Source organism: Zootoca vivipara, chromosome 3, assembly GCF_963506605.1.
Source record: "Zootoca vivipara chromosome 3, rZooViv1.1, whole genome shotgun sequence".
Lineage (NCBI taxonomy): Eukaryota > Metazoa > Chordata > Lepidosauria > Squamata > Lacertidae > Zootoca > Zootoca vivipara.
Window position 1 is genome coordinate 107,496,329 of NC_083278.1, and position 14,610 is coordinate 107,510,938.

At 45.9% G+C, this 14,610-nt stretch overlaps 1 protein-coding gene and 1 long non-coding RNA gene across 28 annotated transcripts in view; both read right to left on the reverse strand.

Moving 5' to 3' along the window:
* The window catches only part of NRXN1 (neurexin 1), a 947,796-nt gene extending 943,410 nt beyond the window's left edge, over positions 1 to 4,386 (reverse strand). For 26 of the 27 annotated variants that reach the window (XM_060273114.1, XM_060273113.1, XM_060273111.1 and 23 more), the window contains exon 1: positions 3,498 to 4,273. In XM_060273114.1, the coding sequence (XP_060129097.1) occupies positions 3,498 to 4,236 (739 nt within the window). In that variant the 5' untranslated portion in view covers positions 4,237 to 4,273. Of the gene's footprint in view, positions 1 to 3,497 lie in introns of all 27 variants that reach the window. The other variant, XM_060273115.1, reaches the window with a different exon arrangement.
* A 590-nt stretch (positions 4,387 to 4,976) lies between these two features.
* LOC132591920 (uncharacterized) lies at positions 4,977 to 13,612 on the reverse strand. The gene is made up of 2 exons (XR_009557392.1): positions 13,345 to 13,612; positions 4,977 to 5,127 (listed from the first exon to the last, which is right to left on the reverse strand). It is a non-coding gene; the product is annotated as an uncharacterized LOC132591920 (long non-coding RNA).
* Positions 13,613 to 14,610: the final 998 nt, after the last annotated feature.

Sequence of the window (14,610 nt, forward strand, 5' to 3'; positions counted from 1 at the left end):
TAGGGACTATAACCTAAAATTCTATATTGTGTGACAACTTTTTTTAAAATGTTAGTCAGCTTTTCTGTTCTGTTCCTTGTGTACATTCAGGCTGCAATTCTACATCTGCTGGTTTGCGATTCAGCTCCATGAATCTCAGCAAGGCATCCTTCTGAGTAAACATGAAGAGGAGGATTGGGCTGTCATTCTCCTGCCCTGTTATAACCCATGCTTTGAAACAAATAAATTGATCTGGTCTCAGTACATAAATAATACTGACCTACCTTGCAATGCTTTTTGTACGAGGCAATGCATGTGAACATTCAGGAAGTGCCGTTAAAAGTATATTATCACTAATAGGAATACCAATATAATATATTAAGGAACAGCTATGGAATCGTGATATAAATAGTTGGCTCCATGAAGGTAGCAGCCCCACATATTGCTACAGTAAACTCAGTATTTATAGCAGGCTATGTTTGCTTTTTTTAAGAAAAACACCTGCTCAGTTATCTGCACAGTAATGAGCAGCACCTAAGGCGTGAAAAGAAAACTCATTAACAAATCCTCTTCCCATTATGCTATTCACTTTATAAAGCAAGACTATGCAAGAAACACAGGCATATAATAAATCCCCATGAAGTTTAACGACCAGAAAGTCTTCTGATTAACTTTTATGCACATACAACAGTGCCCAGTATATTTGAGGCACTTCTATAAATAATGGTGACGATGAAATACTCCTCCTTCATACAATAATCCAAAATGCACCACTATGCAAACAGAACACCATATTCAGTTGGTGTGTTTTCCTCAACCACTGAATAAACCCCACCGACAGTTTTCAAGTCTACAAAGACTCAGAGCCACTAAGGGCGAGGAAGAAACAACCGCTAGAGGCAAGAGCTGCTGTGAGTCTTAAGCCTAATGAGGGGAACAGGCTGCACATGTCCCCTTTCCTATTTTATTTTTGCTTCCCTTAATTAGTCGCAAGAATGTAACCTAATCACAGAGTAATTCAAACCTTTGATTAATCAATACAAAGAGCTTCCCGTTGCTGTTATGCAATCAACCTTATTTGATATGGTTTTCATTAACAAATAGGATGCAAGGGCTCAGGGAGTAACAGCTCCCTGCGACTGGCTGGGAATCTTGTCTTTTGTCTGAGTTTCTTTTAAATCACACCGCAAACAGTGTATTTCCCCCTGCAATCAGCATACACTGTGATGTTATAACTGGGATAAAGAGTCCTTGCCACTGTTATAATTAAAGACTTGTGATGAGCTTTTGAGGCTGCACCACACACTTATCTGGGAGTAAATCCCACTGATATAAATAAATGTAGGCAGAATAGGTCTGTAAATCTTAATAGCTGGCTAGATCAAAAAACACCCATTCTTCCTCCTCTTGAAAGTGTTAATTGTACTTATTTTACAAAATAGTTTATGAGATTTACAGGCATCTAGCATCAACATCACAGTCTAATTTTAATGGGGGTGCAATTGTTTCATCTTTCTAAAGTGGAGTTATGAAATTCTTCCATCCCTTTCTTTTGCTTCTTAATGTGCTTCTGCTTCTGCAACAATGCTTCTTAAAAACTTACTTGTTAGCTTGTTTTCATAACATGGATAGTGTTTCAGACAATTTCAACATTTGTAATTCCTGCTATTAACTGGCTTCAAATGCAGATCTCTACATGTCTTCTCAAAAACAATTCCCAATTGTTTTAATGGGACTTGCTCCCAGGTCATTGCCATAGGATTGCAACCTCAATATATCAATCAATTACCATTGTGAATTAGGTCAGTGTACTGAAACAGGGACATCTAAACTCGTCTAAGCACCCCTTTAAGACCACACACTGCATTAAAACCAAGCATTTGCATATATCACACATTACAGCAAAGGCATTTCCTCAAGAGCCAATGATCTTAAAGCATATATATTATTTGATCTATTACAGTTTCAACAGCATTTGTGAATATAAGTAATAAAAAAGGGCTTAAATGTTTGGCGCTAATAATAGAGAAGACGGAAGATGAAGAGCTGACAAATTAATAGGATGTGAAATGACTGAAAATCTAAGTACTGGACAGCAAAGGAAGGAAGTTTTCACAATAAAAAGCACACCCACAAATTACATCTCTTTTCTACAGCCGGTGAAATTTGATTAAAAGTGATAAAGGCAAATTACTCAGTCATTATAGACATTATAGACAGAACACCTTCATCTGGCCTTTTTCACTTCAGAATCATTTCTACTTCTCCGTTCCATAGGAAGATTGTTTCCTTTAATTTTTTATATGTGTACAGAAACATGTATCCTATCTCCTCATATGCTATGATTTATAACAGCTTTGACTGTCACTTCATGTCCAGCAAATGCAACAAAAATGTTTCCTATCCATTTCAGAAAATACATCTGCAAAAAATTAGAAATGCAAATTTTATTTCTTTTAAAAATAAATAAGGACCAGATGAAACCGCAGTTAAAATTAATTAATCCATGTTACCAAAAGGAATGGGCGCTGACAATGAGGATGTTTGCAGGTTTATTTTGGTTGGTTTGTTTTTTTAAAAAAGAAAAAGGGGGAAGAATACAAGCAAGTCCCTTTTGCTTTCACCGTCTTCCGAGTTCTAGTTCTGAGTATTGACCTCTGGAAATATTCCAGTCAAAATAATTCTACAGTTGCATATAGCCTTCATATGACAGACATATGAATTGGCTAAGTCCATTATTGCAAAATGACATTTGTTCTGGTATGAAATTATAAATCCACTGCAATTCATACTCCTCGTCCATTAAGGAGCTGCACAAATAAATCATTGATGTGGCTTCAAGCAATCTGATGATATTAATAAACCTACCTCCAAAGAGGAAGAACAAACACAATTTCTCCATTATCCTCATACAATGAATAAATCCCATCATCTCTCCTCCCACGCTTTCATACAATAATCAAACTAGGAGCAGCCAAATCCACAAATCTGTTAAAGACCAAATACTTGCTTCTGGAGTTATTTAATCTCATTGGGACTAAACAGGTTTAAAATCAAGTACTTCAGGTGACTGGGGTTGTGGATGGATTTGAAAGCCCGTTTCCTAATGGGAGAAACCCCCATCAAGGATAACTTTCAAGTTACCCATTCCCCATCTTTCCTTTTCTAAACCTAATTCTCCACATTCCCTTCCATGCCACCAAGTTCTGTTCACCACATTGCTCACTGCCCACAACCTTCCTGTTCCCAAAATGGCTACTTTCCCGCCACCACCCGCCACCTCATCTTCAACTTTGTCTTAAAAGTTACAAAAAATATGGCGGCATTAATTGTTCAAAGGGATGGAGGAAGAAGGGCTGAAATATTTAACCGAAGGTCCAAGGTATGAGATGGATGAGGGGAAAGCACAGCTGCGAGATTCACTCATACAGAGGAAAAGCCATGCAGGCTCCATCTCCTGACGTACACCTGTCATTGAGGGAGAGGCTGGCAGGGCAAAGGTGAAAACATGTTCTTACCTTCGCTGCAGTCCTTCCCACGGAAGCCAGTTTGGGAGCAATCACACACAGCCTGGTCATTGAGCACAGAGCAGACACCGCCATTGAGGCAAACGTCATCCCTGGCGCACAGGTGGCTCTGTTCGTCATCCAGCCGCACTTCTTGACTCTCCACAGGCGAGGACTGTGTGTAGTTGACCCTTACATCTGTTATCCATCCCTTGAAGGGTTCCCGGTCCTTCACCGAAGAGAGTGTTACTTTTAGAGTAGCCGAACGCAGCTCAGGAGGCAACCCTCCGAGAAAGAGGCCGCTGAAGACAGTCATGTCCCGCCGCTTGGATTTCACTTCCACCCACTTAGCCTCAGTCTGGTCGATTAGTAGCGTCGTGTTCTTAAAATTGCGGCGGACAACCACTGTGTGCCACAGGTTGTCATTGACAGCCATGTCGGAGAGCAAGATGGCGGGTTCGGCACAGAAGATGGAGAAGCTGAGCTGGAGCCTCCCGCCTTGCGTCAGGATTAACTCCAAGAAGTCACAGAAGCCCTCGTCATCAAAGTAAAGGACCAGGCCGCTGGAACTGCGGGTCTTCATGTTGAAGCTCATTTCACTCTCGCAGCAGGCATTCCATTTAGGGAAACGAGTCCACTGGCCCTCTGCTCCTGGGAATTCTAGGCCGCTTCCAAGCTCGGCCCAGCATCCCAGGAGAAGGGCCATCCATAGCAGGAGGCAACCTCCACGTCTGAGGAGCACAGGCCCCATTCTCCGTGGGGTGGGGTGGGGGAGAGGGGGGAGAGGAGGGGGGAGTGGTGGTGGGGGGGTTGAAGCAGACAGGGTAAAATCTTTCCAGTAACCCCTCACACTAGATAAGTTAACTCTTGCTTTCCTAATGTACTGGGGAGGAATAGTGGAGTTGCCTCTCCCAGTAGGAGAGGCTCAGGTGGGGCACACCCAATATGTAAATCCCTTCTCCCTTCAAAAAAGAAAAAATGAAGGAAAGAAAGAAAATACTTTCAAGCACAGGCAAATGTGCAACTTTGACTGGGCTGTAAAAAAATGACTTTAGGAAATAAAAGGCACTGGTAGATGCTATTCGGTCATCTGCTTGGCTTTCGAAGGAGATGTCTATGGATGGGTGAGTCAGCAGAAATTTTTACCATCAAACACCCATGTCACCAAGTTGGAAAGGAGATGGGATGATATTCAGACAGGAGAAGGCCAACAAGCCACCCAGAAAACCTTCTCCAAAGATCCACAAGCCCACTGAGACTTGATCAATATCCCAGGACACATGGAGGAATCGGTATCCAAGTGCATGTAGAAGTCATGTTACCCAACAGCTGTATTTCCCCAGGATTCTCCCTCACCTTTCACTGCAAGCAATTGCCTGATTACAATCCAGTCTTCTCAAGGCTGATCCTCTCATCAGAGCATGGTCTGCTCGCCCTGCAACAGATCAGGAGGAGATTCCCAATGGTGCTGAAATCCAGGCACTGTCGTGAAGCTCAGAAGCTACTTCAAATGCAAAGCTTCACAGCTCCTGTATTGTTTTGGGTTTTTTTTTTTCCTCGAGCAAGGCCCAAACTATGAAGATCTTGGTGTTTGATTGTTGGGGGATTTTGCGCTGTGCTCTTTTCAAAATAAAAAAACCAGCTGTAAAGATATAAAACAAAAGACAAGTACATTTCAAAACCACGAATGAAAAGTAAAAAACGAGCCTGTAAAAAGGGTGAGGGTAACCACAGATTTAAATATAACCAGAGGCAAGCGCAGGCTCCCTTCTTGCTACAATAAAGCTATAGCTTCATTCTTTATGCCCTATGCTGGGGGGGGGGAGTTTCTTGTGATGAATTCCATTCAGGTTAACTCCATTAGTCACTGTTTTAAATGCCCGAGTCTGTTTGCAGCAGTAATTTTTTGGGACTGGAAAAATCATAGGAAAGGCCTCTTTCATGTACAGAGCTTGTTATGGCAGAAAGGGGCATTTAAATGTGTTACTTATGTTTACTGCCATTTGGGCATCTTCAAACATAATTCATTACAGAAATAAACCTACGCCTACCATCCTCCATTCACTGATGTTATTGCATGCTATGAAGCTGCTTATTTCCCCCCCAGTGTTCTTAAATTCATGAAAATGGGACAAGATCACAACAGGGCCGAACAGACGGTGAATTGTCATAGTTGTTGCATTCCTTGCTAGAAGTAGGATTGTGTTTGTTATGTCTATAATATTTCTTGGAATCTTCCAACTGTTGAAATTTTACATTATTGCAAGGGGGGGGGGGAGTCCGAATGCAAAACAGCTAGATTGCTGTATCATACAGATTCACAGTTCAGCCACCCTTTGCTATTATTTTTTTTAGGGCCAGGGGTAGCCAACAGTGGCGCCTTCTAGACCCCAGCTCTCAATATCCCTGGCTATTTATCATGATGGCTGAGGCTGATGGTACAGGAACACCTGAAGGGGAACACATTGGCTACCTCTGCTTTAGGATAAAGCCCAAAGCCCTGTTCACATAAGCCTCTATACAGTGGTACCTTGGTTTGCATATGTTTTGGATTACAAACACGTCAAACCCGGAAGTGCGTGTCCTGGTTTGCAACATTTTTATTATTATTACAACCCAATTTTCTTGGATTATGGACAATTTTTTATTGGAGACCCCATTGGCGAATGCACGCCTTGGGTTACAACCTGTTTTGGTTTACAAACAGACCTCCAGAACAGATTGTAGTTGTAAACCAAGGTACCACTGTATATACCTTCTCATATTGGAATTAATTTGTGTGTGTGCGAGTGTTTTTGTGTGGTGTGGCCAAAGCAGTTTGCATGTTTTAAGAAACACATCTCCCCCACCACTGCCTTGAATGCTCCCAGTTGTATATTTAACTCAATGGATAATACATATTTACTGATAGCTTTTCTATCATAAATCTGTGTCCCACTTTAGCAGCACGAGCTGTCATCCAGCAGAACTCAGGCACATGCAATAGTAACACCCCCCCCCAAAAAAGCCTCAGAGTAGAAGTAACACCAGAGCACAACCTTCCCTAGACTATCAAATGTCATTTTCTTTCTTGATGTGCCTTGAGCAAATTTCACCCATTGCCACCCCTAATTTGCATTCTATTGCACAGTAACCAGGAGCATTTCAATGTTGTGCCAATCAGGTGGGAAGCTGAGAAGGGGGATAGCTTGATATTGTGCAGTGATTCGTAGGAAGCAGTATCATGCAATTGTTGGTACAGTTTCGTATTTCAGAAAATGTTGGAATGAACAGTGCAGTGGTTTAGTAAATATAAATAATTTCAATCAGTTGCCAAGGTGCTTGACACATTTTAACGCCCTGTAAGTTCAAGGTGGAGGGTGCCAACATTCTGTAATTTCTCAGGACATGTTTCTGTTTGTTTTTAATTTTTGCTTTGCGCATTTTAATACTTTGCAATTTCAAAGGAACAGAAGAGGAAATGGGTAGCAGTAGCACCATGTAAGTCTTGGCACATTTGTAATTTATCATTATTATTATTAAAATTAAAATTTATACACTGCCCTTCATCCAAAGAACATGTTTAAGAACATAATAATGTGGTTTTCACAAAGCCAGACCATTGTAAAGTGAGCATTGTACCACTGACTGGAACTCACTTTCCAGTGTTTCAGATTACTTTTTCCTCATCCTAATGGGAGACTGAATGAATCTGGAACTTTCTCCATGCAAATAATGTTCTTTATCACTGAGCTATGGATCAGTTTATATCTTCCTGTCTGAGTAAATGGGACCACTTGGTAACAGCTACACAAATGAAGAATTGGGCTTCATTTTATAATTGCTTAGAGTGAGCTCTAGTTGAGGAGAGAGAAAGAAGTGTCATTGTTGGGACTGAGATGCCCCTCTCAATAAGGTATTCCTTTAAATGAAGGGATGTGAAGCTGTGCGGTAGAAATGCAACTGTTCAATTAAATTAGAATGCATTTAGGGTGCTGTCCCCAAATGCATTCAGGAACCCACTAAGTATGGCCATACCTTCCAACATTTCACAGATGAAAACAAGAACAGGCTTCTAACATCCCAGTTCTAACCCAGTGACCCTAGTCACTGCTTCACCATTGCCCATCTTTTGAAGGCTCCTTGCTATCAGCTATAGTCTGCTTTAGCCTATCCTCCACTGAACGAGACCCAAAATGTGGTGTCCGACAATGCAACCATGGGCAAAATGACAGGCTGCATGCTCACTACCAGTGCTCATTAATAATTACAATTAATACTTATATCCATGCAAACTAGAGAAGAGGTGCATCATTGCACAGTTCACTTTTGATACTGGGTCTGGAGTGCATGTAGAGGTAGGTGGAACTCTGAAGAATGCAAACCTGAATACCTTGTGCTAGCAAAATGCTAGGATGCAGGGCCAACCCTACCATTGGGGGTAGGGGATACAGTGGTACCTCGGTTTAAGTACACAATTGGTTCTGGAAGTCTGTACTTAAGCTGAAGCGTACTTAACCTGAAGCGAACTTTCCCATTGAAAGTAATGGAAAGTGGATTAATCCATTCCAGACGGGTCCGCGGAGTACTTAAACTGAAAGTACTCAAACCGAAACGTACTTAAACCAAGGTATGACTGTACTGCAATTTATGGGAGGTGCTTGACCCCGCCACTATTCCTTTAGAAATCAACAAAGCTCCCCTTTTCCCTTCTATCACCCACCACCACTGCTCCTTTAGAACCCCCTTTTGTGGGGCTGACAGGGCTGTTTGTACCACACCACCTCCCTCCACCTCGCCTGCAACCTGCAGCTCTCAGTCACCAGCTTCTTTTGACATCCAAGTGCCAGTCCAGCCAGCTCCTTTACGCAGAAAGAGGGGGACCACCATGCCATATGCCTCAGGCGGCAAATTGTCTTGGGCTTACTCTGTGAGCAAGGCGTCCTCCGAGGCAAAACCAAAAATGGGCAGAATAGGGGGCAAGGACTGATCAAGGTTTATCACAGATAATATGGACTCATAAATAAGTTAAAGGTAGGTAGCCATGTTGGTCTGCCGTAGTCAAAACAAAATAAAAAAAATCCTTCCAATAGCACCTTAGAGACCAAGTAAGTTTGTCATTGGTATGAGCTTCTATAAGGGTCTGGTGACTTCTGTGTCAGTGTATCTGAAGAAGTGTGCATGCACACGAAAGCTCATACCAATGACCAAACTTAGTTGGTCTCTAAGGTGCTACTGGAAGGAATTTTTTTAATTTTGTTTCCTCATAAATAAGGAAAGGGGAAGCACTTTAACTGTTGTGGGTTGTTGTGTTTCCAGTGCTTGTTGGGGCTGGTGGTGGTTTGGTCAGCGCTGCTCAACTTGAGGGAATTGTCTTGGGCCCGAGACCGAGGGTCTTTTCCCACGCAGGCGCACACGGCCCTGTGCGCGTTTGTGTGGACCCTTTCGGCAATAACCGAGCACAGCCAGAACAGCAGCAGCAAAAGCCTCTCTTCACCACCTGAGGCAAGAGACAACCCCGCCGAGACTTCTACGGAAGACGAAGCAGGCCCTTTCCCACCTGGAGAGAGGCTCAAGCGCCGCCCACTGCCCCGGCCAGCCAGGTGTCTATCCCCGCTGTCCGGAGGGCTGGCTGGGAAGGAGGCGCCACAATTTATGGCACCGCATTGAGCGTCCGCTCGCCTCGCTCCTTCGTCCTCCCTCAGCCTCCTTCTGGCGCTCCCACACGCAGCGGCGGCGGCGGCGGCGGCGGCGGCAGCTCCGCCCCGCCTCGCTCCGCCTCCTCCTCCTCTTGCCCGGCAGCGCGCGCGCCAGGCTCGGAGGCCGCCGGTGCCTTGGAAATCTCGGCGCCTTGGCTGAAGGCAGATGGGGGGGAAGGAAAGGAGCCCGGCTCCCCTTGGCTCTCCACAGCCCAGGCGCCGGCGGCGCACCCGCCTTTCCCCCCGGGAAAAGAGAAGGAAGGAGGGGAAAGGAAGCGTCGTGCGTCCCCATGCGCTTCGCGGTGTGTGTGTGTTTTGGAGAGCGGTGGCGCACGCCTGTTTTTGCCGAAAGTATCCCGGGGAAAGGAGTGGGGATCCATCGGCCGGAAAAAAAAAAAGGATTCGTGATGCAAGAGGGTGGAAGGGGTTCCTCGTCCAGCAGGTCTGGGGGAACGAAAGAGAATCGCCAGAACAGAAAGCATCTGGCTTCGCGCGCTGCTGGTGCCTCTGATTGGCCAGAGCTCTCCAAGGTCCCGATCGTCGGTTTCTCAGCTCTGCTTCACGAGACGCTTTTTAACTGCAAGGCTCCGACCCGCAAGCGGAGACCTTCCGCGCGCAAAACACACACACACATACACACACACACACACACGTGCGTTCTAGCTCGCTCCCCAAGAGTGTGGGTGTGCGCTGGATGCGACACACGCCAAGCATGGAGCCTGGGTGGTGTTGTTGTGTTTTATGCATGCAAAACATGTGCTCTGCCCCTGAGCTGTGGCCCTCCTCGCAAAATAAAAGAGGCTCTCGTCTTTTACATGTTAGGGCTGTCCTCTGACCAACAGGAGTTCTCAGTGGGTCTTTCCTAGCCCAGCTACCCAGAGATCCTAGTAACCATCCAAACCCACATGTAAACCGTGCGCTCTGCCTGTAAACCCTTTCCTGGAAATGTGGGTGTGCTCAGTGAAAAATGCTAAAGGGAAGGGGGCCAGGCAATGAATATGTGTTGGGATGCGGGGGGGGGATAGTTAATTAATTACAGAAAATTGCTTCTTGAATGAGAGCTAATAAATTTGAGGCTATCGAAGGAAGGGGGATAACCTGTGTACGAGCTGGAGGTTAGTTTTTTTTTTCTTGACCCAATGTTTCACTGTTGCGGTGGGGGGGGGGGAGAACAGAATTGCAGAGCAGAGCTGCAGGAAGGGATTCATTTGTACAGATGCAGGTGTGTGCCAGGGAGAGAGAGAGAGAGAATTGCATGGAAGGGCTGTGTGGGTTTTGTGTGGCAGAGTAAGCAAAGGGGAGAGAATGCATCGATTTCGGGTGTTACAAAGAACTGCGGAAGGAACTGATTGTCTTCCTCACTCGCATTAGTGAAGGAGGATCTGTATGGAGAGAGAGAGAGCCTTCCATCCACAGCAGTGAGCATCATAAGAGGCGTTTCGATAAGGAGTTGACTGTGCAAAAAATAAATAAAAGAGAGGAGGCAACCGAGGGTGTGACATGAGGTGGGTGTCATGATGGTGAGGCTTGAGTGAGCAGGAACTGGCATGGGGGGGGGGATCAGCACCCCCAAGGAGTATGTGGAAAGTGTGTTGTGTTGTTGGGTGGGTAAACTGCAGAGGCGATAAAGTGCATGTGAGAGAGGAGTGGTGTACAGACGAGGACGGTGTGTCGTCATTAAATGTGCAACTTATTGCAGCAGCCGTTGTGACGGGTGAACACAAGGGGTTACTGCAAGTGTAAGAGACAGAAGGGGATTTTTATTTTTATTTTGGGGGGTGTCCCTGTGCCTTACTAGACTGAAATGCATTTGCTGCAAGTAATGAGGAAAATGTGTGTGTGTGTGTGTGCTCATGTGGATTTGCATTTCTGTGTCTATAGGTTTGGAAATGAAAGGTGAACACCTGAAGAGAGCAACTATGTGTGTAAAGTGGGGGGGGGGGAGAGCTGTTGCTGAGGCCACTGTGAGAAGTTGATCATCTGTGCGCCCAATGGCATATACGGTATGCCTAGAAAGGGATTGGAAATCTCCCAGAGATATTATGTTTTCCAAAACTTCCTGGAGCCACAGTCATCCAGTCTGTGGCTTGGAGGAGAGTTTTTGTTTCTTGTCTGCATTTCATATAATCTTTAGATTATATTGGCAGGGTGGTAAAGGTGCAAATCCAAAAGGGGATGAGAGATGGGTGAGCTGTAGCTATGGATAAGTAATTGTCTGTATGATTTAAGAGTTAAAATGCTCTCAGAAAGGAGTCTCCTCTGGTCTGTGATTGTGAGGTTATGTGGTTAATATTAGTATTTTTTTGGGGGGGGTCATGTCTGCCCCTCTCAAATTAAGGGGAAAGGTCTGTGGCTATTGCTGGATCGACCACATACGGGAAGGGTGGGAGCTGTGCCGGTGGGGAGGAAAAAGTGACCAGCGGCATTGCTGGGCAGGAAGACTGGACAAGGCTGTATGTGCTTGTCTGAACACACAAAATACACCTAAGAGCCAGGAGTTAATAGCAGAGTAGTCCCTACAAGTGTCAGCAGGAGAGAGACATTGAGCTAAGGAGATCCCTCTTCAACATCCTTCTTAGATGAAATAAATAGCCAGCCCCTTTCCTTCTTCTCTCCCTCTCTCCCTCTCCCACCCCACTCTCTCTGTGCTGCCCCCCCTCCTCATGCATATATATATATATATATATATATAGCCAAAACAGCAGCAAATAAAAAATAAATAAATAGCCACTTCCTTATTTATTATGGCTGATAAACAGCACCGACTGTCTAGTCATTTGCAAAACAAGCGAAGCAGATATATATTATGGACGATGGACTGCTGATTTAACAGGCATGCTTTTAAAGTGGGCTCTCAGACCTTTTAAATATATAAAGAAAGAGAGAGAGATTAAAACCTTTTTGTCCTCCCCCCTTCCATTTAATAAGGTGGGGATACAGTGTTGCACCGCTCATCAATAAATGCAACGCCCTCCTCTAAGAAAAAAAAAACACCTGATCGGGGTTTTTAAAAATTAAAATCACGTTTTGGTCACAGGTGCCCCCAACTGAGCTATAAAAGCAAGGGCGGAGGAGCGGGGGGGGGGTTGAAAAAGGGAAGGAGACTGGTATGACAATAAATCCTTAATAAATAGCAGGTCATTTTGCCACATATAGTCTTGGCAGCGTCCTGCTGTTATAAGTGTCCATAGGATTTTCTCCGGGTGCGGGAAAGACCTGGAGAGCACACGAATGGTAGACTCAAATAAATAAAAAACCGGGGAGCTCGGGGTGGAGGTGTTGGGGACACATAAAAACAACCTTTGCTGCAGCCAAAGAGAGAAGCGCTTTAGTTCAAAACCAAAATCCTTACCACCACCATTATTTGTATTTATTTATGGTTACTTAGCGCCCCCTCCCCCATTTTCGTATATCCCTACCTACTTATTTCCTAGCATCGAATCCTTTCTTTGGCTACTAAGGAGGAAAACACGGGATTATTTTCCTTTTTCCTTTAGCAAGGAAGGCTGCAGGTACATATATGCATACGGATAAAATCCAAAATAAGGCACCAACAAGGCTAAGAGCAGTTTCTTCTAACCCATTAGGTAGGCAAAGGGGAGGCGATAGGGAGAACCCCCCCCCCCCGCAGCTCTCTCGATCGGATCTCCATCAAAAACGTCCCAAAATGCCAACCTTTCGTCAAACCAGCTTCCCACCGGCTCCCCGAAACGCTCCTTATTCCCATTGCCCCATGCCATCTCCTTCCAACGAAGGTGTGCTGGGAGGAAGGAAGGTGGCTGAGGGAGGGAGGTGGGGGGGTAAGGAGAGAGACTTGCAAGAAGAGGATCGATTCCCACCCTTCCCTCTCCCCCCTCCCCCCACCCGCGAGTCTCCAAAACGCCAGCGAGACCTGCCTCCCCTCCCTCCCTTTCTCCCCCCCCCACCCCCGATCGCGAATAAATCACCACCGGCAGCATTTCAACTTCCTAACCAGCCACCATCGCGCCGAGATCGTCTACCTCTTCCTCCCCCCCCCCCCCAAAAAAAATAATTGAGGAAAACGCCGCACGCCAAACCGGAGCTCCTTCTCCTGCCTCCTCGACGGACCAGAGCGTCCCTAACCCGGGTCCTTAACGTCCGCAGCCTCCCCGATCTCCTCCGCCGCCGCCACCTGTCCCCTCCCCAAGCCAGCTATTTACCTGCGCGGCTGTTCCTTTCCGCTCGCAAGGACGGCTCTCGAGGCATGTGTTGGCCAAAGAGAATTTCCCTTAGGTTCCTTTTCTCTCTCTCTCTCTCTCTCTGTTTCCTTCTCTTCTTCCTCCCTTCCCTCCCCTGAATAAGGCAGGATCGGCGGGGGTGGGGGGAGAGAGAGAAAGAGATGAAGCAGGGGTAGAAAGGGAGGGGGGTCTAAAAAAAAAAGTGCCGCCCGTTGCCTTTTCAGCAGCGTCAGGCTCCGGCTTCTCTCTATCTCGCAGAACCGGGGAGGAGAGGCAAGCGAAAAGGAGGGCTGGCGGGGGCCCACGTGACCGCCTGGTTGCTGTCTGTCTGCAAGAGGAGGGAGGAGCCGTCCTCTCTGCAGCATCGTGGACAGCGGCCGCTCCCTCCCTCCCTCTTTCCACGGCAGCCTCCATCTCTCCATCACAGCCAGGCTGGAGCAAAAGGGGAGAGAGGTCCCCCGCTTCATCTTCGGGGGGACTCGGGAGCGGGGGACTCAGGGTAAAACGAAATGCAATTTATGTATTTGATTTAAAACAGCCCCTTTGTTCCTTTCTTTCTTTCTCTCCCTCTCTCTTTTTGCACCAAATTCTGATCTTCTCTTCAAAGCCGGTGACGTGATCCTGCTTCTAACACGCCCCCTCCCCGAGCCTTTTCCACAGCAGGGATCCTGTATATAGAGATGTGTCCTGCTACTGAAGGTATCCACCCCACCCCACCCCACCCCCAGAAAATGGAAACCTCGTGGAGCTTTGCTTAGCGGTCGGTGGGGAGCAGAGGATGGGAACTGAGGAGGCACCCCCCCCAAAAAAAATATTCCCCACCTTTAGACCGGCTTTCCACAAGAGGCACGCAGGCACCCTCCCCTTATATCGCGCTGACACACACAGCCCTGTTCTATTTATGTATGGATCAAGGCAAACATGCAACTTTATTTACAGAAATAAAAGATGAAGACGCAAGTGGACCTTCCTTTACAGGGATGTTGAATGTTCCAACACGTGCTCAGACAGCATTTGTGTGTGTGTGTGTGTGTGTGTGTGTGTGTGTGAGCGAGAGAGAAGTTTCCCTGCAACTCAATGGATTAATGTTATCGATTGAACCACATTCTCTTGTGTCTTCTTCCAGGAGAATCAGTAGAAAGCCAAGTGAGAGATGATAATAAGAAGAGCTCTGTTCTGAAGTCTACCTAGTTCACCCTTCTCACCAGCCAGCCAGATACCTTTGGGGACCTCTGACAAGAAAGACAT